At 35.8% G+C, this 26,426-nt stretch overlaps 4 protein-coding genes across 10 annotated transcripts in view; 2 read left to right on the top strand and 2 right to left on the bottom strand.

Moving 5' to 3' along the window:
- Positions 1-1,580: 1,580 nt before the first annotated feature.
- Positions 1,581-15,970, top strand: LOC113114972 (sestrin-3-like). Its single transcript, XM_026282133.1, has 10 exons — positions 1,581-1,816; positions 9,693-9,758; positions 10,419-10,601; positions 10,685-10,867; positions 11,733-11,981; positions 12,707-12,839; positions 13,264-13,382; positions 13,473-13,663; positions 14,105-14,249; positions 14,383-15,970. Exons 1-10 carry the CDS (start codon positions 1,763-1,765, stop codon positions 14,467-14,469), a joined length of 1,410 nt encoding a protein of 469 aa, XP_026137918.1. The 5' UTR covers positions 1,581-1,762; the 3' UTR covers positions 14,470-15,970.
- Positions 15,971-16,684: 714 nt separating this feature from the next.
- LOC113114971 (biogenesis of lysosome-related organelles complex 1 subunit 3) lies at positions 16,685-18,029 on the bottom strand. 2 transcript variants are annotated; one of them, XM_026282131.1, is made up of 2 exons: positions 17,928-18,029; positions 16,685-17,580 (listed from the first exon to the last, which is right to left on the bottom strand). In XM_026282131.1, exon 2 carries the CDS (start codon positions 17,568-17,570, stop codon positions 16,965-16,967), a length of 606 nt encoding a protein of 201 aa, XP_026137916.1. In that variant the 5' UTR covers positions 17,571-17,580; positions 17,928-18,029; the 3' UTR covers positions 16,685-16,964. The 2 variants fall into 2 exon arrangements, with proteins under 2 accessions (XP_026137916.1, XP_026137917.1); XM_026282132.1 differs by lacking the exon at positions 17,928-18,029 and adding an exon at positions 17,777-17,890.
- Positions 18,030-18,255: 226 nt separating this feature from the next.
- On the top strand, positions 18,256-23,026 carry slc19a3a (solute carrier family 19 member 3a). The gene is made up of 7 exons (XM_026282130.1): positions 18,256-18,471; positions 18,576-18,742; positions 19,899-20,523; positions 21,160-21,375; positions 21,570-21,762; positions 22,558-22,699; positions 22,828-23,026. Exons 2-7 carry the CDS (start codon positions 18,596-18,598, stop codon positions 22,993-22,995), a joined length of 1,491 nt encoding a protein of 496 aa, XP_026137915.1. The 5' UTR covers positions 18,256-18,471; positions 18,576-18,595; the 3' UTR covers positions 22,996-23,026.
- Positions 23,027-23,036: 10 nt separating this feature from the next.
- Positions 23,037-26,426, bottom strand: part of agfg1a (ArfGAP with FG repeats 1a) — a 28,030-nt gene continuing 24,640 nt past the window's right edge. For 5 of the 6 annotated variants that reach the window (XM_026282124.1, XM_026282126.1, XM_026282129.1 and 2 more), the window contains 3 exons: positions 24,228-24,377; positions 23,971-24,056; positions 23,037-23,870 (listed from right to left, as the gene is read on the bottom strand). In XM_026282124.1, the coding sequence (XP_026137909.1) occupies positions 23,811-23,870; positions 23,971-24,056; positions 24,228-24,377 (296 nt within the window). In that variant the 3' untranslated portion in view covers positions 23,037-23,810. The remainder of the gene's footprint in view (positions 23,871-23,970; positions 24,057-24,227; positions 24,378-26,426) is intronic. The other variant, XM_026282125.1, reaches the window with a different exon arrangement.

Genomic DNA, 26,426 nt, shown 5'->3' with positions numbered 1-26,426 from the left:
ATAAAATCATTAAGAAATATATATATATATATATATATAAAACAAAGAAGAAAAATAAGAATGACAAAAACACAAGAAAATTAATAAAACTAATTAACATTCAAATGAAAATAGAAAGGTAATTCAAAATGTGAATCAATGGTACTGTTTTAAAGTAACACTGGAGATTTCTGCAGATTTATCTGTGAACAGATGTGTGTGTTGGGGCTGTAAAATGTGTGCAAAATCCACTGACATGATTCCTAAGTGTGTTGCATAAAACTACATTGTCTCAGGAAGTTCACACCAGCACTATTTAACCATTGCTAGGATACAGCATTGTGACCTCACGGCTGATCGGTCAGCACTCTGATTGGCTGATTCTCGCTCTCCTGATGACATTGCGTTGTTGCCGGGTGAAATTGAACTCTGGTGGCAGGGAAGAAAAAAAGACAACTTGTCAGTTTGGCTTTCTTTTGCAACAAAGATCCATACGGATTTTTTCGGCTTAAGGGTTTAATGTTTAAGGATCACTCTGGAATTTGCTGACTAAATGCTACAGCACTTCTAACATGTCCTGCATGTTGTCCGGTCACACTTTTAGAAGAGATTCTCCCTAACTAGGCAGAAACTTGAAGTTAAGAGACATTTTGCAATCTATTTGAACAAAAGAACATCCAAGCATGAACAAGTTTATGTAGGCGGCATTCATTTCATCTGAACTCTTCAACATCAGTCTAAAATCATAGTTATGTTTTAGCAACCCGTGGTCTGTCTTTGTGAAGGCATGATCAAAAAATCCATGAACCAAAATCCTGCGGGTTTGGCTTCTGTCCACAAGAGTCTGATGGAAATTCCTTTCTTTAAAATTCCCAGCTCTGTTTAAGGCTCCTGCATGCATGCACCATAAAAAAAGACAATTGTTGAGTCAAGACTATGACTTTTTGAACAGCCATGCTTATTTTTCCTAGAAAATAAAGCAGTAAATGCATATAGAAAGAGAGCAAATATTTTTCAGAAGCAGTTTAGGGAAAATATAGAGATAGTGAAATCTAATCAGACGTCTTGGTGCAATACACTGTTTTATTAGAGGTTATATGAGCCATTGACCTCAGCACAGATATTTAATTGGGAGCTGTTAAGTCATAAAACATTCACCCCATCTGCATATATAAGAACCGAAAAGTTTAACACTGTACGAAAAATTATACAAGGCTCTTCACAGAAAGTATTAAAATTGTTGATATGTATATGTAAGTGGGAGGAACATGTCTGGACAAGAGAGAAACTTGGAGGGGGGAGTGGCTCGTATGATTCTTTTAGGGAATTGGTTCTATTGGAACCGATTCTTTTGAGTCGCCTTTTTAAATGTTTCCTAACGATTTCGTTTTTTAATTTTTACCTTAGTTTTAATATAATAGAAAATAGTCATATTATTAATTATTGGTGAGGTTAATATTACTTATTTTTCCATCTTACAGGGTTAACCCTAAACGAACTCATCCGTTGAGTGATTCACGAATCGGTTCACAAGAATGATTCACTCGGGAGTCGGAGAGAAAGAAGTCAGCTGAGGGGGCGTGTAGCCCACGTTGGTTCAGAAGTTGGACACTTCTGAAGCTTTGCGCACTGCGAAGGGAGACACGAAAGAATACGGAGGAGTCTCCAGTACTCCTTCAGGTCTTGATTGTCCTTAAAGGAGCTGGCAGCGGGCATGCCCAGACCAGTACACCGTCCCTGAGACCGGGATTCAGATCTACTCGCCTGGTTTAAACTTGCCAGAATGAACGGAACCGCAGACATCTGCCACCACTGCCGGAACATGATCAGAGAAAAGGTAACCTTATTCTCCGTGTTTATGCATCCAGACTGTTATCCTGCAACAGTTAGGGCTTTTTCAGTCACATGTGTTTCTTAAATATGTCTTGGCCCTGATACTGATTTTGGTGCGTTTGGTTTATAATGTACTTGAATGGTTGGGTTGTGCATAAGTGTCAGACATTTCTGTATCTCTAGCGACCAGGAAAGGTTAATTCAGTCACTTATTACTATCTATCTATCTATCTATCTATCTGTCTGTCTGTCTGTCTGTCTGTCTGTCTGTCTGTCTGTCTGTCTGTGTGTGTGTGTGTGTGTGTGTGTGTGTGTGTGTGTATATATATATATATATATATATATATATACACACACATCCTCATGATAAACTATTTTGTAAAATAAAAATATTAAAATCTAAAACAATGGAGAATTATATCTATCTATCTATCTATAGATTTTTGTGACATAATGACAGGTTAAAATAGTGTAATGGCAAGTACTTCATCACACATTGATTGTATCAGAGGCTGACTAACTTAGTGACCTACTCATCTCATCTCATCCTACTATTTTCCCTCTCTCTTTTCTTTGGCTGGAAGATGTTATTTTTAGCTGTCATTAATCATGTTGAACACATGTGACCTACTTCTGCTCTGCACATCTTCCTTTCACATACACCCTGCCAAAAGTTGTTGTACATCAAACTGGACTTTAATGCTGCAACACGAGCTGGCATTTATTAGGTCGAACTGTTGGCTGAAGGCTTGCAAGCTCTTTGTTTGATCTTCATGTCTGTAACAGCAGCCGGGAGCAAACGCTAAGAGTTTTCCTATAACTGTGTGTGTTTGGATAAAGCCTGTTGTATGAAAATGGTTTGGGGGATTTCACTGGTTGTGATAACTCTCATCAGCATGTAGCTAGTCTCTTCTCACTTTTACCTCTCACTAGTTGGAATCATGCAGTTCAAACTCTTCTCTGTCCTGCCTTGACCTGCAGAAAATGTATGCTATTCATTAGGGATGCACGATCATGATTTTTCATGGCCGATTCCGATAGCGATTTTTTTTACCAGAAAACTGTCCGATTCCGATACCGATACCGATTTCCGATTTTTTTCTTTTATAAGCAACAAACAAAAAAGAAGGAAAGTATGCATAAACAAGATGTTTATTTGGTATTTAATAGGCAAAATTAGCTTTTGGCTATTGAAAACAATGACCATAACCATCTGAAATTAATGGCAGTAACTGCACAGTAAGTAGCCTACATTCAATACAAACATAGATGGTACAGACATCAGCATTTAGCTTTTCTTTTTTAATTGGGTTGAAACTACATAGAACTGGCCTTAAATGAAAAGATTAACTGTAACCATGTGAAATTAAAGGCAACAACTGCATAGTTCTACAATCCAAACAACTAAATCAACACACATTCAATAAAATGTTACTTAATCAGAGTTCAGTATTTGTTTTAATGAGACTAAATAAATGTATGCTATATAAATACATTATTCCAAAATGTTAAAATCAAATATTGTTGGTGCGAATAAAATAAAGATGCAAAGGGTAATGATTCACATCTATATATTTTTTTTTACTTGACCCAATGAAAAATAAATAACTATTGGCACAAGTAAAAAAAAATATATAGATGTGAATCATTAACCAATTTTTTTTTAATTGGATGAATGAAACTCTTAAGTGTTCTACAGCAGGTGATTTTTAAATCAAATTAAGTCAATGTAATTTTAAGGTGTCCTGAGCAGTGCGCACAGATTTTGAAATACTTCCACACAACTGACATTATAGCGAATGATTACTATGTAGTATGTGCACACGGGTGCACTTCCGGAAAAATCGGCTGAAAAAAGACCAAAAACCGTCCGATTGCCAATCGCTTATTTTAAGCAAAAACCGTCCGGCTCCGATTGATGGCCGGTCAACCGGTGCATCCCTACTATTCATAATTAGAGTCAAATTATTTCCAATTAGAACACAAAAAACATTTTATTCTCTAGTTCTTAATACCACTCATGCATTGGTGCATTAAAGGAATATTTCACATAAAAAGGAAATATATCATTGTTTCAAATACTGTTGATGCAAATAACCTAATAACAGGTTAACAAATAACATGGTTGAGTACATATCGCACAAGTGTCAAGTGCATAGTGCATCACATTTCCTCCATCTTGTAAAAGCACCGCCACTGTGTCTTTTGCATGATTTTGAATTTTGGTTTGAATTTCTGTAACCAAATCTGAATTTAATTTCCCATGTAATTTCCCATTCGCCATGTAAACACCTGGGCTACATAAATACCATCTGGCTTAGCCTGCTAAAGTAGCCGTGTCCCCAAACTCTTGCTATTGGCTGAGCTGGAAAGAGATTGACGGAACTGAGTGGACCGCATTTAAATGATTTGAGGTTCCTTGGAGGCTCAATATTTCTATCATGACAACTCATGAAAATGTTAATGTATTTGGTATTGGCGGAATAGTTCCGCTATGCTGCTGTTGGTTGTGCCAAATACCAATACACTTCTTTGAGAATTTAAGACATACTGCTGCTGCAAAAATTGCATATATGATAACCTGCAGCAGATCTATACATGTGGAGCTGGGGAGGTAGAGGGTTTTAGGGGAACTTTGAAAACATGTTGTGAAATGCTCTAGTAGTGAATGCTAACCAACCAGCCATTTAAAAAGTTTGGTGGCTGCGAATGCAACATGAATTAAAGACCCATCAGCCTGCGCCATGACAGAACTTGGCATTGACACTTTTCTGGGATATAAACCCATAAATGGCATACTCATAGTCAATAAACAATAAATTAAGGTAAGATAATGTGTTTTGACATAAAAACCTTAAAAACTTCACCTTTTACCATATAAGTGACTCAAGACTAACATAGAGCAAAAATTTTCTCTCTTATCGCCCAATCCCATACCACTTGTTGATTCATTTTTATTCCTGTTTGCTGTCACACGCTTCAGTGAAAAAACAACAATGGCTCTACTGTGGAATTTCATCAGCAACAAAACTGTGGCTTGCTTCGATGCAACCGGTTTTGTATTTCAATATTTTCTTGCTTGAAAGCGAGACTGATAGAAGCCCCATGTAAATGGTGCTGCAGAGTTTTGCTGATTCAGTAGCTGACACACTTCCTGTTCCTCCAGCTGCTGAGTGCACTGGCGTGACATAATTGACCAATGAATCACACTGCCCCATTACCACATAGTGACCTGTTGGGAACAGGACCAGTGCCTGTACACTGTGTTGTCGTGTTTGAGCAGAGATCTGTGGGTAGGTTTTGCCATGAGAACTACAAATACTTCAAACCTCTAATTGAGTGAGGACGTTTTGCCATGGTGCCACCAGGTGCCTGACCAAGCAAAACTAAACCCTGTGCATTCTGCCAGTGTTGCATAATCTTTTATGAGTTTAATGGCATCATTCAAGGGCCACAGACTTTGACGTAATCAAGTGATCACCGGGGGAGGATCCTCATGAGAGAAACAGTAATGCTGTTGTGTAATAATAAAAAAACAAAGAAACCCTGAAGAAATTATTTTTAATGTTCTAAAAATGCATGTTTGTTTTTATTTACAATATTTTTTGTTGATTTAGTTGATTTCATGCACAATCTATGGGTGTGCAATAATTTCACTTGAATGGAATTTGTTTTATCTGAAATTGAGGTTGAATTTTAAATGCTGTGCTTTTAATGTTTTTGAAAAAATAATAATCTTTTGTAAACCCATCCCACACATTTGTGCTACAGTCATGACTGATACTAAATCATGCAGTGTATTGAGGAGGGTGTTATTTATTTTAGTATTATTCATATATTATTCAAGTATTTTTATATTTTGTATTAGCCTATTTTTATATTTTTTCATTTTAGTTTGAATAACACGAATAATTACTATTTGTTTTGTTTCTAATTTATACTATTTATAAAGTATTTATTTTAGTTTATGTTTTAGTAATTTTAGTACTTGAACATTTTACATTTTTCATGTACAATTTATATTTATATTATATTTAATTTAAATTGTTTAACTAGTTTATTGTAAAACCACATTTTTAATGTCCTGCTGTGAAAATATGAACATTAAGACATGTCTTCCACTATAAATGATCTCAATTTAATTAAGCCTTATCCTTGAAGAGCTCAAAAGAGTAATCCCCAGTAAACCTCTACATAATATCCCTTCGTTCTCTCATTACATCCTGTTAAAAAACCTCACTGGAGATCAAACCTAATCCTAATCCTCACCTAGACGCTGAATATTTGTTAACATATCTGGATGGAGACTCATAGTGGCCCAGTGTGCCAGAATGTTATATCACAACTCTCTCTCTCTCTCTTACCCTTCCTCTTTCATATTTTATCCATGTAGTCATTTTATGTCTCTTTCCGTCTCTCTTTCTTCAAACTTAGTACGAGTAGGCCTGACGAAACAGACTCATTTGTTTAAACTGAGCACAAAGTGGACTTATGTAACTACTGTATAAGTGTGTGTGTGTGTGCTTTTGTTTTACGCCTAACTTTGCTGTCATGGAGACAAATATTCCTGCACTTTCCCCCAGAATGTAAGACACAATCTGTTCCTGACAGACCCACTTATTCTTATTCTTCGTCTCTTTGAAACGTACTTACACTTCTCGTTTCTTTGACTGAAGACAGAGTGTCAGGTCCTGAAGGGAAAGGAAGCATATATGATTCCTGGACAGACATTTTGACCAAGAAGTCCAAAAGAAGTTTAATAAAAAGTGCCCATCCATAAAAAAGTATCTCACAGTTGATGATAATATGATAAATGATGTCTATTGTAAGCCATTGGCTAATAAATTCTTAGATATTACTCGCCATTGTGTGTGTTTCAGGCTATTATATGATTAGCACAGATATATTTTCACTCGCTGAATACTGATCGCTTTAGAGTTTCGCTCTCCATTAAGTGACCTGTATTTGCTGAAGTGTAAACTCTGTGTGAAGGTGGTTGACTCGCCATCGCTTTGCTGATAGAGCCGTTTCTCACATATGCAAGGAGAGAGAGAGTGAGAGTCTTACAACACTACATGTAAACTAAATTCTTTGTTGTATTTTTCTGTCAAAATAATGGAGTTCTTTTAGAATTATTAAATTTTTAGAACAAGCAGAAGATATGCCGGTTTCTCTGGTAGTGGGGGGAGCTAATGCGCAAATGACAATTTCATTGGCTGGCTCTGATCTATTAATGTCCCTGTTTTAATTTCAGCAAATCAGTTCAACCGAACCCAGACAACGTGATTAATATTCATGAACCCAGCATCTCATCAGTCCGTAGTGCATTGTATATTGTTAGTATGGTATTAGAATTAGTAGTAGTAGTATTATCTTTTAATAATAATTAATATGATCTATTACTATTTTTTTTTTATAGAAACCCTGAATGACCAACAGTTTCTTAAGCATCACCACCAGTATTAAGTTCATTAAAAATGACAAATATGCATTCATACATGGATACCAAGTTTTAGTTCTAATCACTAAAATTCTATCATTAAATAGTGCTTAATACTATAATAAAAATAATGGAATCATATATATATATATATATATGTGTGTGTGTGTGTGTGTGTGTGTGTGTGTGTGTGTGTGTGTGTGTGTGTGTAAAATAGTAAATCGGTCTGGCAAGTAAACTGAAAAATGCACTAGCCAATGGCAATTATATTGCCAAGGTGTTCGTAGAGGGTTGAGTATTCAGTATTGTTATGTTTATTCATGTGCATAGATTAACATTGATTCATATTCATAGATAACATTTTGTCATTTTTATTCATTGTTATTGAAAAATGCATCTTTATAGCTGGACACGGTCCCAGACTATTTGAGGAAAAAGCTGCTTCTATCCATGGAGACTCATGCTGCTGTCATGACAACAGAAGCATTTCCGCAGAATGACAGTCTCAAGCATTATCAGTGCTGATAGTATGCTACGTTTTGATTGGCCGAGAGCGCTGATGCGTTTTTTTCAAGGTGCAGGTCACAGTGGTCACAGTGCTGTGTCAATGTTTCCGTGTGTGTCAAACAAGTCTGGACGGCAAATCATTGCAGCCTCATTGCAAAGACACACAGACTTGACACACGTTAAGCATAGAGAACAAACTAAACCGATTCTGTTAGTCTCACAGATCCGGTGGTTCTCCCTCTGTCTTATCCAAATCTCTTCTCTCCTGCTTTTTGTTTGACTTTGATTATGTAACAAGGCATCTTGTGATGAAAAGTACTTTAGAAAACTACACTCATATAAGAAGTTGAAGACTCGTATTACAGATTTACCTTGTAAAAACACCCACTACCAGTCACAAATTGGGGTCAGTGAGGTTTGGAGAAATTAATTTTATCCTGCAAGGATGCATTAAATTGATCGAAAGTGACAGTTAAGACTTTTATAATGTTATAAAAGATTTATATTCAAATAAATTGTACTTTTGAACAATCTGTCACAGTTTCTACAACAAAAATATATATATATTAAGCAGCACAACTGTTTTTAACATTGATGATAATAAAAAAAGGTTTCATGAGCGGCAAATCAACATCTTAGACTTGATTTCTGAACGATCATGTGACACTGAAAACTGAATAAATGTAGTCTTCGGTGTTTATCCTTAACTTTAAAGTTATCTAAGTATATAATATTTATTCTATTTGAATTAACAAAAACTATTTTTACTGTTTTTCATTCATTCGTATTAGTTAGCTGCACACACACTGTGAATGTGTTTTGGTTGAGTTGATTGTTCATTGTTTTTCTCCTCTGGCCACCCTCTGTTTCCAACTTGTCCACTTTATTTGTGCAGTCTATTTGCTCTCTTTATTTTATTGGTAAAGTCATGTTCTCTTTCAGTAGAGCAGTGAATGTAAGAAACCTACAAGCCTGGAACAAAACTCTCCTTGTCTTTGTGTTGCTCAATCTTTCCTTCCATGATTTATGCATTCTTAGAAAAACAACTTGAGTGTGTGAATAAAAAAAAAAAAATTGCTTGTTTGGGAACTAGATCTAATGTTAAAATGTGTGTCTGGTTGTGCAGACCCTTATTAGTTCTAGGTTTAGTGTTTTATAAACAGCACAGGTTTCTAATTAGGCTACAGAGTGAAGGCAAAACATCCCCGACCGCAAATACAACAGTTTGTGTAGTTGTGGTGGTTGGTGGGATATGAACAAACCCAAATCCTGAAGAGAAGGAAGGATAGATAAATTGAAGGGAGGGTGAGAAAGACGGAGAGAGATTTGTGTGTCCAGTCCTCGAATCACTGATCTGAAGTGACCCTTACACCCTTGCCATTATAGTTATTGGCAAACACACATAGATTAAACACAAACACCGTTTTCGTGGAACTTCTTACCTTTCAGTGGAACAGGAAAACAAAGACTGGGAGGAACCTTTAAAATAAACCTCAGCGGGTAGACACCAAATCGACCAGAAAATCAACGTTGTGATCTTTAAAATATATATGTTAAATACACTATGATACTTTTATTGAAATATCTTCTGAATTTCCTACACCTAATGTTTGTTACATTTTTTCGAGGCATTAGTGTCTCTAAAATAATGACTGCTTTCAAACAGGTTTCTCCTGCCTGCCAATAGTTGAATAAACAAGCCCCCATTAATTGAATAAACCCCACCCCCAAACTCACACCATTGGTTGAGCCACTGTTGCTGGGCGGAATCAAACTACAGATGGCTTACTTGTATTTGTTCATTCATATTAATGTTAACCTGAAACTGGAGAAAGTATTATAACGTGAAACACACACACACATCAGTTTTATTTGATTGTATTGTCAGGATGTTTTCTTCATATTCATCACAAATGTTGTTCTTGTTCCTCAGGAAAAGGGAATAAAGATGTCAAGACACATATCAACAGGACCAAGCTCATTTATTCCAGAAAATGAGGTAATACTTAACTTAATTTTTTTTTTCTTAGATTGTACAGTTGTTACATCTTAATTATTTTAAACATTTACCATGGGATTATCATGATATTCTTCTTGGCAATACACTAATGTACAAACATCTGTTGAGATTTTTTTAAACATATTTGAAAGAATTCTCTTATGCTCACCAAGGCTGATTTAAAATAAAATAAAAAAATACAGTAAAGCAATAATATTGTGAAATATTATTAAAAATAAAAATATTCAGTGCCACATGATCCTTCAGATTTAATATTCAAGGAAAATGCATTCTTATCAGTGTTGAAAAGAGTCCTGCTTAATATTTTTGTTAAAACTGTTATACCTGGAAGTTTTGTTCTTCAGGATTTATTTTCATTCATCAAAATGTTCAAAAGGTCAGGATTTATTTGAAGTAAAAATCTCTGACAGTTAACTTAGTTTTTGCTGAATAAAAAACTATTTTTTTTTTACTTATTAAACCTTCCTTCCTTAAACCAAATCTTTCTTGGCTCTAATTTCATAGCATTGCATGTTAATGCCTTCTCAGATAACAAAATCTGACAGACATCGTTTCATTTATACTACCATCTGACCATAGTGTTTTTGTGTATGGATATAACCGTCTGCTCGTGTCCTGATGTCTGATTCTCAATCCCAGATCATAGAAGCCATGCCTCTGAATGACTTCTTAGACGAAGAGTTGAGCGGTCGTATGTACAACCTGACGCAGGTGATGGGGCTGCACCCGCATTATCTTCAAGCCTTCCTGCACTGTCACTATTATCTCTTGAGGATGGACGGCCCACTACCACACCACTACAGGCATTATATCGCTATAATGGTACAAAAGCACACAGAAACACTTTCAAGGGAGACTTAATTCATCTTGAATAGTATTAAGAGTTATTTGTTTGTTTCTTCCAGGCTGCAGCGCGGCATCAGTGTTCCACGCTGGTCTGTCAGCACGTGCAAGAGTTTGAGCAGTTTAACGTGTGCTCTGATTGGTTGAGAGGTCTGGAGTTCTGCCCACAACGACTTCGCAACCTCAATGAGATTAACAAGATCCTCGCGCATAGACCTTGGCTTATCACCAAGGAACACATACAGGTAACATACTAGATTTTTTGGTTATTGCTCAAGATACACTATAGCTACATGGTATATCAAAATTAAATCATTCTTTTAGGGTTTAGTGTGATTGTCAAATTGTGCAGATTGTGATTTAATTCTATCTCACTGCACTGCTCACAAATTATTATTTTAGAGTCATACTATGTTATATAAATGGTAAAAAAAAAACTGCAGTAATGTGCCCTTCGGTGTAGAGATATTTTTAAAACTATTTTTTTTAAAACTTGAGACAGTTCTTGTAAAACAAGAAACCCAAGTGTAAACGCATTTTTTAACCCCCAACCCCCCCAATAAATAAATAATCAATATTTTAAATTATTATCATATAAATTATTAGTTTCATTTTGTACATTTCCAAACACTGCTATTCAAGTCATCTGGTAAACATTTCTGTATTTTTATAGATATTGCAGAAAAATACCTCAAAGTCATTTTTATTCCAATATCGTGCAGCCCTAGTATACGCAGAATTGTTGTAGCTTTATGCAAGCAAAAAAGTATTTCAAACAGTAGTGCACCACATTTGCTGTCATTGTGTTTAATTCAGAACGTGCAAAGAGTATCATCATGTAAATAAAAGCAGTGCATTTTCAATCCAGTTTTGTGTTAAAACATTTAAATTCTTAGTCAAATAAGATGTTACTGGAAATATATGTTGAAAAATGCATGCTCCACATTTACTGTAGAAATAATAGCGTGTTATGGAAGCCATCTAGCATTATATAACCCTATGTAGGTGAATACATATACATTATGTCTTCATCAGTGTTGTATTGTTTATTATAATTGTTTTAAATCCTTTCTATTAGACATTAATGAGTTTACTCTGTGTTTTTCTCAGGCTCTGGTGAAGACGGGAGAACACAGCTGGTCTCTGGCAGAGCTGGTTCATGCTGTCGTACTGTTGGCACATTTCCATGCCTTGGCTAGTTTTGTGTTTGGTAGCGGTGTCAACCCTGACCCTGAGGTCACAGAGGTCAACGGGGTCACGGATGACCTTTGCCCTCCAGCCATGGAAGGTTTATGCACCTGCCACCTTACAAACAGCAACCAAGCCAACGGGAACCCCCTGCGTAACCCTGACACTGGGGTAGGAAAACATTATAACACGTCCATGTGTTGTTTTTGTATTTTTAGATCAAGAAAACATGTTCAGATTGCATTTCATTTCAAACCAGTCTTAAGTCACTGGTTTTTTTTATAGCAATAGCCAAAAAAACATTGTATGGGCCAGAATTAACTTTTTTTATGCCAAAAGTTAGTAGGACATTAAGTAAAGATCAAGTTCCATGAAAATATTTTGTAGATTTCCTACTGTAAATATATCAAAACTTAATTTTTGGTTAGTAAAATGCATTGCTAAGAATTCATTTGGACAAATTTAAAGGCGATTTTCTCAATATTTTGAATGTTTTTTTTTCACCCTCAGATTCCAGATTTTCAAATAGTTGTATTTTGGACAAATATTGTCCAATCCTAATGAACCATACATCAATGGAAAGCTTATTTATTCAGCTGATCTATAAATCATTTAAGGCTGGTTTTGTATCTGGTTTTATATATATATATAAACACACACACAAAAAAAACGAGGTGGGGATGCTTTTGGAGACTTTTTATGAAAAGGTTTCATTACGACGGAATGAAACAGTGTTTAACGCGATCACAATTTAATAAAGACATTGTATATTAGGCCTAATAATTGTAATGATTTCCTTTCCATGGTTATTCAAACAACAAATAAATTTAAATATTTATATATAAATATATTACGAAGTAGTATATCATTTTTAACTCCATTTGTGTGTATATCAGAGTGAGCTGGAAGCTCTGATGGAGAGAATGAAGCGATTGTTGGAGGAGAGAGAAGATGATGATGCATCAGAGGAAGAGATGTTCACTCGCTTTGAAAAAGAAAAGAAAGAGAGTCTTCTAGTGGTGGCTGCAGGTATTACAACACGGATTCTTCCTAGCCATCTCTTTTTCATCCTTTCTTCCAGAATAACATTACATGCTAAAATCTTTAAATATATTTCAGTTAAAACAGTACTAGACTGTTTCTTTCTTTTTGTTTTCTTCTGTTTCTCGTCCAATTACGGTTTAGTTTTTCCAGTTTTCCTTCACTTTTGGTTGTGGTCTTGTGGTACTTCGTGAACCAAAGGGATAAATTACCAAAATGATAATTTTGCCATTGTGTACTCAGCCAAATGTTGTTCTTAATCTGAATCAAATCAAACTTTATTTGCCATCTTTCATAAATGACATCAAACTAAGCATGACCAGTCGACGTGCCTTATTCAGACCATTCCTAAAGATCTAGTGATCTTTAATTTTCAGTGCATGTATTAAAGTGCATGTATGTTCATATGCAGGGTTTGATGAGGAAGTAGTGCCTCCTTCTCCCGTGGCTCGGTTTGTAGATGACCCGTCATTTGGATACCAAGACTTTGCGCGACACGGAGAAGACAACCCACCCACTTTTAAAGCACAAGTACGAGAAACACCCTCAAATATACAACAGCATCATACATTACTTTGTTTATGATGAATGATTGGTCATTGTGTCTTGTTCACTCTGTAGGACTACACATGGGAGGATCATGGTTTCTCTCTGGTGAACCGGTTGTACTCTGACATCGGTCACCTGCTGGATGATAAGTTCAGAACGGCGTGTGATCTTACCTATTACAACATGGCCAGTCACGAGGGGGTGGACACCAGCATGCTGCGCAGGGCTCTCTTCAACTACGTCCACTGTATGTATGGAATTAGGTATGAGCAGCTACGAGCACAGACACACTGATGGAACTCTGCTAATGAAAAATAATTAGCAGTTAAATAAAAACAAAAAAGCTAGGGTGTTAAAAATCATGGTGGACAATTCTTTGTCACACAGCAAATGAAAGGTCAAGTCAAGCACATTGGATACAGTATAACACCTTGTGCTATAGTGTTATTTATATACTATCATTTACATACGTTAGTTATCTTGTTTTTTTATTTAAATAATTTTTTTAAATAATTTTGTTATTTACTTTTGTCATTTTTATTAGCGTTCGGGGTTCTCATTTCTATTTAGATTGCGTTTATTTTATTTCAGTTTATGTACACCCATAGCGCCCCCTAGTGTACTAGCACAAGATGACCAGAAGTACTGAATTCCAGTCTTTCCCTGCTAGTATTGAAATATGAATATTCACACTGTGTCTGCAGGTATGATGATTATGACTATGGTGAGGTGAATCAGTTGTTGGAGCGCAATCTGAAGGTTTACATCAAAACAGTGACGTGTTATCCAGAGAGAACCACGCGCCGCATGTACGAGAGCTACTGGCACCAGTTCAGACACTCCGAGAAGGTGAGTCACATTACCATGTCAAAAATACATTTTATCTAATTTAATCAGTTTTTAAAAATGCATTTATGATTTATAATTAATAGTCAAAAATCCCTCTAAATATACAGATATTCTCTTTGTTTCCTTTATCCAGGTTCATGTGAATTTGCTTCTAATGGAAGCTCGAATGCAGGCAGAGCTGCTCTATGCCTTGAGAGCCATCACTCATTATATGACCTGACCAATCAGACTTTAGTTGAATTGACCAATCAGACCTCACCCACAATATATATGGACATCATTATTATACCTAAATTCAACAATTTTTTGTTTATTTTTTATTGTGCGACATGTTATTAGCAATTACTTTTGCATATTGAATTCTTATAATTGTGTCCAAAATTGTGTGTGCTTCTTCTTAGACTGTTCTGACTGATAACTAAATGAAGGACACTGAATACAACTCTAAATATCAAAATGGAATTGAATGGCATGTTCAAATAAATCAAGAATTGTGGGTGGGCAGTCATGGCTGATCGATCCGACGACATCATGACTTGACAAATCACGTTAACGTGCAATATTATCTCACTTATACTATAAGCTGAAATACTGGAGGACTGAGTTCACATTTTGAAACAGGAAGTTGTCTTTGTTTCTGAGAAGAGCTGTATTTTGGAACAGACTACTGTTTTCCTTTTTGTGATATCAGTAGCAGAATGTGAGACTTCTGTATGGAGAGAAAAGTCTTTTCTAAATCCCTGTGCCTTTTGTCTTTCTCGTACATTGTTTATTTCATATTGAATGTATCAGGGTTTTTTTTTTTCATATCAATTTGGTTTGGTTTAGTCGTTTACCTGGAAGCTTTGTAGCATTATTACTGCACTATCAGTCCTTTACTATTTCCTTTGAGCCTCAGTGTTACACTTTAGATAGCAACATACATTTTTTAAATATTTTTGTTGCTGCAATAGCTCTACTAATCACATCTCATAACTTTATTTCAGTGTGAGTGCGTGTGAGAGCTTTAACATGAAGCTGAATGTCTGTCTGCACAGGACAAAGTATTTGCACATCTGTTGCGCATCGCTTTCATTGGTGTGCCTCTGTGAAAGAAACCCATGCACAGGAGCATGAGAGAGTTCATGTGTGTGAGTGATTGCCTTTAGGGAGCGTCTGGAAATTACCTACTTTTGACTCTATTGATGTGATCATTACTGTCCATCAAACCATTTCTCAAAGATTTATTCACATCGCTTTAAGAATCATTGCTTCATATTTGCACAACTCTAATCAAGATGCAGCATCAGTGTCCTATAAAAAGAGATTAAGATTGATTCTGAAATGAATGGTATAGTGGAAAGATGAGAAGAAGAGACATAGTTTTGCCCGGTCCAGTCTCACAGACAGTGCCTTATTCAGGTTTAGAAATGCAGGTTAGATTTCATTTAGCCGTATGTATACCAGAGATTGTTTCGTATGTATTAATGGAGAAAGTAAATCTGTCTTCATAGTGCCTTTTAAACTTAGTTGCAAGTGTTTTCAAAGTTTATGCAGCAGATTCAATGGCAAACATTTTTATTTTTAACACTAGGCATATGTGTCTGTTGCATTTCCTACTTGTGTTTATTCCGATCGAGGTGATGCTATGAAGCTTTCATGTTCTCCACGCATTATAATTGTATACATTTCCAAAAGGCCCTTCACAGACCTGTACGTTTCATTAAAGTTTCTAAAACAAACCCAGTTTATGAGTGATGCTTTTGGTGCAGATGTTTCAGATGCAGAAATTCATATTTGGCAAGTCATATCCGACCTTCCATGTGACATGCTACATTTAATATAAATATATACGTTAATATTAAATTGCGACATGCAGTTTTTTAACCTTCATTTTTAGTATTGTATCTTTTTCATAGTAATAATAAAAATTATTTTAAAGTTGAAACCTTCCTTTGTTTACATATTAACCTAATGTATAAAAATGCTAAATATATTTTGATTTAAATACATATCAAAATAATATTACGTGAACAACAAGAATGTGTAAGTGAACTGCAAAAGATAAAAGAAAAAATGACAAGAAATGGTGACTAGTTAGTTTCCCAATAAAATATGCTTTTCTTTATACATTGATATATTTCAACCCAAATGTGAAAAATGAAAATCCTGTATTTAATATAAACATTATATATATATATATATATATATATATATATATATATATATATATATATATATATATATATATATATATATATATATTGTTATTAAAATATGAATCATTACATTTGTTAACCACAGGACTACTTAAGTAAATTGATTTTTTTTTTATAATAATAAAAACAAAAGTGGTGACAATATACACTATATTTTACAGATTAATCTAAATTTCAACATGTATGTTAAAAAGAAAATAAATTAGGAAATTTATTTTACACATTGGACAAGTTTACTTTTTTTTTTTTTTACACCTACAGAAGTCTCTATTTCCCCAGTGCATTCAACTAATCACTCCAATCAAATTTTCATGTTATTAATTGATATTAAATGATAATAATGACCATGTTGGTCAAATACTGTTGATATGTAGCAAACAAAAAAATCATAAAAATGTGTCCAAGCTGCTGCTAATATTGGGCCTTCAACAGGCCAACAGCAGGACTATATTTAGCAATAATATTTCACAGAATTTGTCGTTTTATATACCATGCATGCAGCCATCTCATCATGCTCCTAAGCACTTGATTGGGATTGTTCAGGCAGTGTGTTTGGCATGGTGATGTCCGGCAGCAGATGACAGCTGGTAATGATGTCGATCTTCTCAGACACTGACTTCAGGTCCTCCAGTATGAGCCTGATGCTGTGGGACGCGTTAATAATGCCTGTCTGAGAGTTGTTGAGGTGAGCAGTGGCCTGTCTTATGTCCCGTGCTGCGTTCTGATACACCTGTTTCAGGCTTTGATTGACGTCCGTGCACAATCGCGCATTGCTCTCCTGCAGTTTCTGCTGGAGTAGTGTGTTAAACCTACCTGAATCAGGTCTGGACACAGGCGACGATTTGTCCTCCTGTCTGGACGGAGACGCAGGTGTGTTTCTGATCACGATGAGAGGAGGCAAATCTTTGCGGAGCATCTGTTGATGGCTTTCTGAAGCCAGTCTGCGAGCTCTGTCCTCTTCGCCCTCGCTGTCGGTCTCGGACGCCTCTCCTGCCACCTTCAGCCCTGATGATGAGGATGATGAAGCATGGACAGGAGGAGCAGAGGTCATGTACACTTCATCATCTGAGTCCGTCTCAGATGCCTCTCCCTGTACCACGATCTGGAATTTGTTGCTTGCCATGATTGCACACCTGGAAGATACATTTAAATCAGTTGAGAAGTTTTACGAACAGTAATTTACCATGGCATTAACGTATACCATTACAATAAATTATACTATTTTCATCGCATTTACACAAGTAGCTAAGGCACTTCAAGCAATATCTTAGCACTACCTTGGTATATATCCATAAAAGCTAATTGACAGTTAGGTCACGACGTACTTACGTATTGTTGTAACATTAGCATAACGTTACCTATTTTGACACTTTTTAGTTAAGCTATGATAATTTTGTTTGACGCGTGTATTTTGACACAAATTTTGCACTGTAGCTGCATTAATAAAGCAATAAAAGTCAAATGTGTGCATGTTTCTAACCTGCTGGTGTTTTTATCCACAAACCAAAAGTGTCATGGGATTTGTCACGAGAAACCAGTTTGAAACAGGAAGCATCAGAAATACGTTGGAATTCAAAATAAAAGTCCGACCGAAGAGGCCTGTGAGATTTCAAAATAAATGTTCGAAAGTGGGAATAATAATACAAATAAAAACGAAATAAAAAAAATTAAATAAATGTTCCAACCTCTCCTACTCCAAAACCAGAAGAAAATCACAAGAAATACTCCCACAGTTATACTAATAAAGAGTGAAGACACGACTGAAGTAAAAGTTCGTCAAATAAATTAATCTTAAACACAAATTAATTAATAACATCAACAATGCATTGTATTAGAATAATAAATAAAGTCTGATTATCTAGTGAATAATTGCTCAGAATTAAGGTGTGATCAGAATAATCTAAGCAGAACTTTGCTCACTGGTTGCTCATTTACAGCAGAGACTCTCACCCTCAGACTGAGTGCTGATTATCTCAAGACAGGAGCAGTACTTTCATGAAAACAGATCTCATACACCTGCAAAGGTAAACAGTGCATGCAAAAGTAGTGCTCTTTTGACAATAACATAAAGGTTATATTATTATGGTGTTCAGTCTGATAAATGTACTGTATTTGGATCCAATTTAAGGAAACACCGGATCTACAAAGATGGAAACTCTGAAGCGTTGGATGAAGGACTGGAAGTATCCCACTTCTCTGTTATGCATCTATGGGTTCTTCAGCACAGTAAAGCCTTTAGAACCATTTCTCATCCCATTCCTAACTGGACCAGACAAGAACCTAACCATTGAGCAGGTACAGTGACCTTTCAAGAAGTTTAATTATTAACACAATGTTTTTGGATTTCAAAATCTAGTTTCAGAAAGTCATCATGATAGAATATAATCTGAGCAGATTTTAAAGGGATAGTGTACCCCAAAATTACAATTCTTTTAATCATTTGCTCACGCTTATATTGTTCCAAACATGTAGAATTTTAATACAAAAATATTTTTTATTTAATGATAAAATTCAGTGGGGTCTATTGGTGGTTTGAACTCACTGACTTTAATTGTACAAAAACAGTTAAAAAAACAGTTTGTGATATCCCTTTAACTCTCTACAAATTCATATAGAGAAATCATAAACTTTTATGGCTGTCAGTTATTGTGATGTTGTGAGTTAGATTTGTGCAATAAAAATATGACACTGTTATAAAATATGCAGTAGATAGAATATTTAAAAATCTATTAATGGCACATTACATTTTAAATAGTAACAGCTACATGACATGCTATAAATGTAAAATTAACTATAATTAATAATATTTCATATATTGTATTATTAGTTATTTTTATATTATTATTTCAAAATTATATGATATGATATGTATTTTTTTTTTGTTTTTTAGTAACTGAACTAATTAATTATAGACTGCATGCAGTTTTTTGAACACATTAAATTAGTTACTCTGTATAGTTACTACTGAATTAGATTTGTAGAAGTATCTTTACTGCAGTGAAATATGCAGTGGACATAAATTATATATATATATATATATATATATATATATATATATATATATATATTTAATCTGCATAGTCTGCATAGTTTCTGAAATTATTAAAAGTATTTTTTCAATTATATTTTGTATATTATTATTTAGATGTTAATATGTTACACTTCTTTTTAAGCCTATTTCAGTGTAATTATACATTACATATAAGTACGGAGTAATATTAATTAACTACATGCATTTACTGTATGGCTATAGGATTAGGGTTTGTTTAAGGGTTACTTGCATGTAATTCTACATAATTTATTTTCAGTATAATTGTAAACACATGTAACATGTGTAACAAGGGTTAGGCTTTTTGTATTATTCAACTGTTGTGACATAGTGATCGATTTAGGTTTGTGCAGTAAATCTAGTTTGTTGTTGTTGGTAAATCACTGATTCCCCCCCCCAAAGGTAACCAATCAGATATTCCCAGTGTGGACGTACTCGTACCTGACAACGCTGGTTCCTGTCTTCCTCCTCACTGATTGGCTACGTTACAAACCTGTGGCGGTCTTCCAGTGTTTAGCCCTGTTCTCCACTACGGCGATGTTGCTTTGGTGTAATGGGGTCCTAGAGATGCAGGCCATGCAGTTTACATATGGAGTGGTGACGTCGTGTGACGTTGCTTACTTCACATACCTCTACAGCATGGTGGAGTTGAAGCATTACCTGAAAGCCACCTCATACTGCCGGACTGCCCAGCTGCTGGGCTACACCGTTGGTTCAGTATTGGGCCAAATCCTAGTCTCTTTGGAACTGATGTCTTATAACAACATTCTAGTCTTTACACTGGTTCTAACTGGTATTGCTTTGATCGGCTCCATTCTGCTCCCAATGCCCAAGACAAGTATGTTCTTCCACAAAACGAGGAGTGCTAGAGGAGAGACTGATGGTGAAGGGCATGTTGGGATAGAGGAAGATCTTCAGAGCAATGGCCAAAAAGTTGGTGTAGAGATGGATGGAGCCAAACAGCAGCAGCAAATATCAGAAGTTTCCACTGAATGTGATAATACAAGTGCAAAAAGTTTCAAGAAAGGTAGGACTAATGAGTCGAATCTGATATATTAGTAAAATCACATGAGTGCTACAGGAACGATTCATAAACCAACTAAAATAAAGTAAAAGTAGCATTTTAGCATTTCTGGCACCATAGTCCCAAAGTCAAGGTCTTTTTTGACTGGGTTTTTGGTTAAAAGCCTGAAATTTGGTCTGTGAATAACACAAGATATTTTTACGTTTTATTTATGCCATAATATACATAAGCTATGCCTTATTTGTGATTTAAAAAGGTGGTTTCTAACAAGTTGCCAAATGCAAGATTGCTAGTGGATAAAAAACAAAAAGATCCAAGAATTTAAAACATAAAACCCACAGGAAAACCCAAAGTGAATCCATAGCTAAAATGCCAATTGTCTTTGATATTTAAGCGGCATTGAAATGGAATTAGTGACAGATCCTTTCTGGATGTTGACTGGATGGATGTAGATCTGAATGTGAACTTGTAGTCGATTATGAGAAAAGTGCAGGGTTTAACATGTCTAAATGATTGAAGAAGTCTCTTGTTTTACTGGGATATCTGGTTGAAAAAAAAATGAATGTCACAACCAACAGATGTTATAAATAAAATATTAACCAGCTGAATCTAAATGGAATGTATCTCATGAAATCCCAGGTGGTGGCTGCTGTGATGTTCTGCTCCGGTTGTGGAGGGACTTCCTGCAGTGTTTCTCCTCACGTACACTGCTTATCTGGTCAGTGTGGTGGGCACTGTCTACATGCGGCTACAACCAGACGGTGAACTACGTCCAGTCACTGTGGGAGTATGTGGAGCCGTCGAGTAACTTCACGGTCTACAATGGAGGAGTGGAGGCCTTCTCAAACCTGTTTGGTGAGTAGACGGGACACTTATTTATTGTGAGCTTAGTTGAGTCTAGATTCTAGAAAATATGCCTGCCTGCTATAAACTTTAGTCAGGGTAGCACCATATATTTTTGACAGGAATGGAAATGGGACTTGTGCGTTCAATGAATTACACCACTGAAATGTGAAATGTATTTCTTATTGTACAACAATGCACCACAGGGGCGGGGGCGGCATACGGTATCGGTTTTTCATCCGCAGACTGGTCTCGCTGGGGAGAGTTGGCTCTGGGAGTGCTCTCGGCCCTGGAGGGCGGCGCTCTCTTTGCTATGGTCTTCAGCGGAAACATCTGGGTCTGCTACTGTGGCTACATCATCTTTAAGAGCCTGTACATGCTGCTTATCACCATTGCCATGTATGTTCTGTTTAAAATATGAGACTTAATAGAAACAGATTATGTTTATTAATAATTAAGTTAAATGGAATCTTGGACCGATTGCATGATAAACTTTAAGAGAAATGTACATTATCTTATCTGACCCCTAGCCGTTTCACCTTAATTGGTGCAATGGTAAAGATTTTGGTCCTGTCATGCTGACAGACAAATTTCAGGTTCATTAGATCCAAGTGGATCAAAAAAGTTCATCAAAGCTGTCCTAAGACAAGAACAGGGATTCTTTTAATTGTTTTAGGACAACTTTGATCTTTTAAAGGTTCTGATCCACTTCAAATGTTGCCTACAATATATATATATATATATATATATATATATATATATATATATATATATATATATATATATATATATATATATTTCTAATTTTAATTTTCTACACATTCCCAGGCCTGGAAATTACATTTACAATATTTCCTAACATCTAATAATATTTCATATTTTCATTCACAGCGTTATTCTTCACAGGGTCCCAAGATCCCCACCCCCCCATCATTTTTCCAATCATTACAGATTAAAGATTTTAAATAGTTAAAGAAATTTGCACTAAATGACTTCAGCCAATAAAATCCTTTAGAATGAAGCACAACTAGAAAAATACAGTACAGACATTTTTATTAATTACTACTTTTCCAGGCCCGGAAATCACAATTTCCTGACATTCAATAAAGCAGCAGAAAAATACACCTACACACTACTATCATATCTCCATTTAGTCAATAAATGCATGAGTACATCCATGTCCTTGTTTCATAGGTTCCAGATAGCAGCTGGGTTGAACTTGGAGCGTTACGCCCTTGTGTTCGGAGCCAACACTTTCTGTGCGCTGGTCCTCCAGACAATCATCACTTCAGTGGTGGTGGATAGTGGCGGGCTTGGGGTGGATATTGTCACACAGGTGAGGTTACCTGACACCCTCCATATAATTCAGAATTTTTATAGTCATGATCAGCACGACACATATGCTAATTTTGTATTGGACCCAGAACATGCACTAACATTGTTCTTGTGTTACTTTTCTTCTAGTTTACCATCTACGCGGCATATTTTTCTATTATTGCACTAATTTTCTTCTTGAGTGGTTTGTATACCGCAATGTGCCGAAAACCTGAGACGGAAACACTGAGAGAAAATCTAGAAGAAACATTTAAAGCAGAAGATGATTCACAAATCATCATCGGAACAAATTTCTGAGCACAAGGAACAGGAAGTACAGAGAGTTTAATCACACTTGATTTAGGTAAAATTCCTTTTAATATATATTGTATATATTTATTTATATATATATACACACATTAACTTAGATTTATGTAACATAAGTGGTCTTGAGTCTGAGTCTCAAGAATTCAGGAGGAGTTGATATCCAGAAAGAGTCTTGTAGTTTAAACTCCTCGTAACGGAAAAAAACAATGTTTTTGCCTCAATCTCAGAAACTCCAAAAGCACAAAAAAGCAATACTATGATGTCAAAAAAGGGATTCCACATTCTTGCTTAATGTTATTCACAGCATGGCGGACGTCAGCGCCGTATATGCAGCATGTGTGTGTGGACGCGTGTGTATGTTTGTTAAAGATACAAATACTGATATGCACAAAGACCTAAAATTGAGCAATTTCTAAGAAATAATTATATACAGAATTGCAGCATTAACATGAACAGGAGGTTTGCAATAACTTAGTAATCAACCACACCATGCAGATGATTTCCAGGTCAGGCCAGGTCACAGGATTGCCATAAGTAGCATGTTTCTGTTCAGTCTCCTTTTCTCCAAACGACCCTGCAACATGTTTTGTTTCCGGTCATTATGGATGTGCCATAGACGGGATTGTGTATATATTCACTTGCTGTTGTTTTTTGTTTTTTTTCAGTCTTTTACTCTTAAAATTCAATAAAAAAAATTCTTTTAGATGTAGATTTTTTTTTTTTAAAGCTACTTGAGAAACAAAACAGTGCAAGAGGTGCGATCGAGTCGCAGGCCGCCCACCGTAGGAGGAGAGGACAAAGGTGTGCTATAAAAAGGGGTTTGTGGATGAGCCTCCTGCAGGAAACTGTGCTGCTGGTACCCCTGCCTGCAAGAGAAATTAAAAATTTATAATTATAATACATAAATGAAAACATTCAAATATATACTGTAGATTGCATTTAATCAAAATGTGTCATTTAACACACCAGGAAGGGATTGTTAGTTACTCCAGGCGCTGTCATGTTCTGTCCAAACGGAGTGACTTTACCCTGACCAAAAGCAGCAAAACCTCCTAATGAAAAGAGACAAACATGTGAATACAAAAAAAAGAAATGTGACCATGTAAATCAGTCTTTCGCTGAAGTACTGCTGAAACATTCTACAAAAAGACATTGGAAATCATTGTAAAGCATTAATATAAACGGCAGTAAAATCTCTGCAGCAAGTCTTTCTCAGCTCCTACCGTTGGGTTGTTGGGGATACGCGTGCTGCTGGGTGTACGGCTGTCCAGGAAACGCCTGCTGGAAGTTTCCACTGAAGCTGGTGGGAAGGTTGTATGCAGCAGCGTTTCCAAACCCAGTCGGCATGCTCATGGACGGATGACCGAAAGAGGCTGTGAAAAAAGTAAAAAGGTATTTAAGAGTCAGAGCAAATTACATTTTAATTTGTGGAAGACAAACCTAAAGTAAAATGTACTGACAAATCAAATCACAGTAAGACTAGGAAAAAGGGTCATGTTGACTTGAAAGAAGTGCTATTTTTATCCTGAGCACAGAAATCTGTGGCAATGAGTCTGCAACGCAGATGACAAAACATGACAAAAGCTCCACAGCAGAAAAAGGAGAAATGACATTACAGAGCAAATAAACAACAGTTTCCAACACTATACTAACGTATTCAATCAACATCAGCAAGTCTATTCATTAATTAATAATAATAATAATAATATTATATATATATATATATATATATATATATATATATATATATATATATATATATATATATATATATATATATATATATATATATATATATATATATATATATATATATATATATACATACATACATACATACATACAGATGCTGGTCATATAATTAGAATATCATCAAAAAGTTGATTTCACTAATTCCATTCAAAAAGTGAAACTTGTATATTATTATTTATTCATTACACACAGACTGATATATTTCAAATGTTCATTTCTTTTAATTTTGATGTTTATAACTGACAACTAAGGAAAATCCCTAAATCAGTATCTCAGAAAATTTGAAAATTGTGAAAAGGTAAATATTGAAGACACCTGGTGCCACACTCTAATCAGCTAATGAACTCAAAACACCTGCAAAGGCCTTTAAATGGTCTCTCAGTCTAGTTCTGTAGGCTACACAATCATGGGGAAGACTGCTGACTTGACAGTTGTCCAAAAGATGACCATTGATATGTTGCACAAGAAGGGCAAGACACAAAAGGTCTTTGCAAAAGAGGCTGGCTGTTCACAGAGCTCTGTGTCCAAACACATTAATTAGAGAGGCGAAAAGAAGGAAAAGATGTGGTAGGGAAAAAAAAGTGTACAAGCAATAGGGATAACTGCACCCTGGAGAGGATTGTGAAACAAAACCCATTCAAAAATGTGGGGGAGATTCACAAAGAGTGGACTGCAGCTGGGGTTAGTGCTTCAAGAACCACTACACACAGACGTATGCAAGACATGGGTTTCAGCTGTCGCATTCCTTGTGTCAAGTCACTCTTGAACAACAAACAGCATCAGAAGCGTCTCGCTTTAAAAAGGACTGGACTGCTGCTGAGTGGTCCAAAGTTATGTTCTCTTATGAAAGTAAATTTTGCATTAAGTTTTGCATTTCCTTTGGAAATCAGGGTCCCAGAGTCTGGGGGAAGAGAGGAGAGGCAGACAATCCATGTTGCCTGAGGTCTAGTGTAAAGTTTCCACAGTCAGTGATGGTTAGGGGTGCCATGTCATCTGCTGGTGTTGGTCCACTGTGTTTTCTGAGTTCCAAGGTCAATACAGCCGTATATCAGGAAGTTTTCGAGCACTTCATGCTTCCTGCTGCTGACCAACTTTATGGAGATGCAGATTTCATTTTCCAACAGGATTGGCACCTGCACACAGTGCCAAAGCTTCCAGTACCTGGTTTAAGGACCATGGTATCCCTGTTCTTAATTGGCCAGCAAACTCGTATGACCTTAACCCCATAGAAAATCTGTGGGGTACTGTGAAGAGGAAGATGCGATATGCCAGACCCAACAATGTAGAAGAGCTGAAGGCCACTATCAGAGCAACCTGGGCTCTCATAACACCTGAGCAGTGCCACAGACTGATCGACTCCATGCCACGCCGCATTGCTACAGTAATCCAGCCAAAAGGAGCCCCAACTAAGTATTGAGTGCTGTACATGCTTATACTTTTCATGTTCATACTTTTCAGTTGGCCAAGGTTTCTAAAAATCCTTTCTTTGTATTGGTCTTGAGTAATATTCTAATATTCTGAGATACTGAATTTGGGATTTTCCTTAGTTGTCAGTTATAATCATCAAAATATGATAATATAAAATAAATAAACATTTGAAATATATCAGTCTGTGTGTAATGAATGACTATAATATACAAGTTTCACTTTTTGAACGGAATTTGTGAAAT

Source organism: Carassius auratus, chromosome 15, assembly GCF_003368295.1.
Source record: "Carassius auratus strain Wakin chromosome 15, ASM336829v1, whole genome shotgun sequence".
In the NCBI taxonomy this organism is placed as follows: Eukaryota; Metazoa; Chordata; class Actinopteri; order Cypriniformes; family Cyprinidae; genus Carassius; species Carassius auratus.
Note: the sequence above shows the minus strand (reverse complement) of the source record. Positions and strands in the feature narration are given on the sequence as shown.

Bases quoted from the DNA above. Each gene is read 5' to 3' on its own strand.
- LOC113114972 (XM_026282133.1), top strand. From the start codon at position 1,763: ATGAACGGAACCGCAGACATCTGCCACCACTGCCGGAACATGATCAGA. The intron at 10,602-10,684 runs GTACAAAAGCAC...TGTTTCTTCCAG, and splicing joins GGCATTATATCGCTATAATG to GCTGCAGCGCGGCATCAGTG. The intron at 12,840-13,263 runs GTATTACAACAC...GTTCATATGCAG, and splicing joins TCTTCTAGTGGTGGCTGCAG to GGTTTGATGAGGAAGTAGTG.
- LOC113114971 (XM_026282131.1), bottom strand. From the start codon at position 17,570: ATGGCAAGCAACAAATTCCAGATCGTGGTACAGGGAGAGGCATCTGAG.
- slc19a3a (XM_026282130.1), top strand. From the start codon at position 18,596: ATGGAAACTCTGAAGCGTTGGATGAAGGACTGGAAGTATCCCACTTCT. The intron at 20,524-21,159 runs GTAGGACTAATG...ATGAAATCCCAG, and splicing joins TGCAAAAAGTTTCAAGAAAG to GTGGTGGCTGCTGTGATGTT. The intron at 21,376-21,569 runs GTGAGTAGACGG...AATGCACCACAG, and splicing joins GGCCTTCTCAAACCTGTTTG to GGGCGGGGGCGGCATACGGT.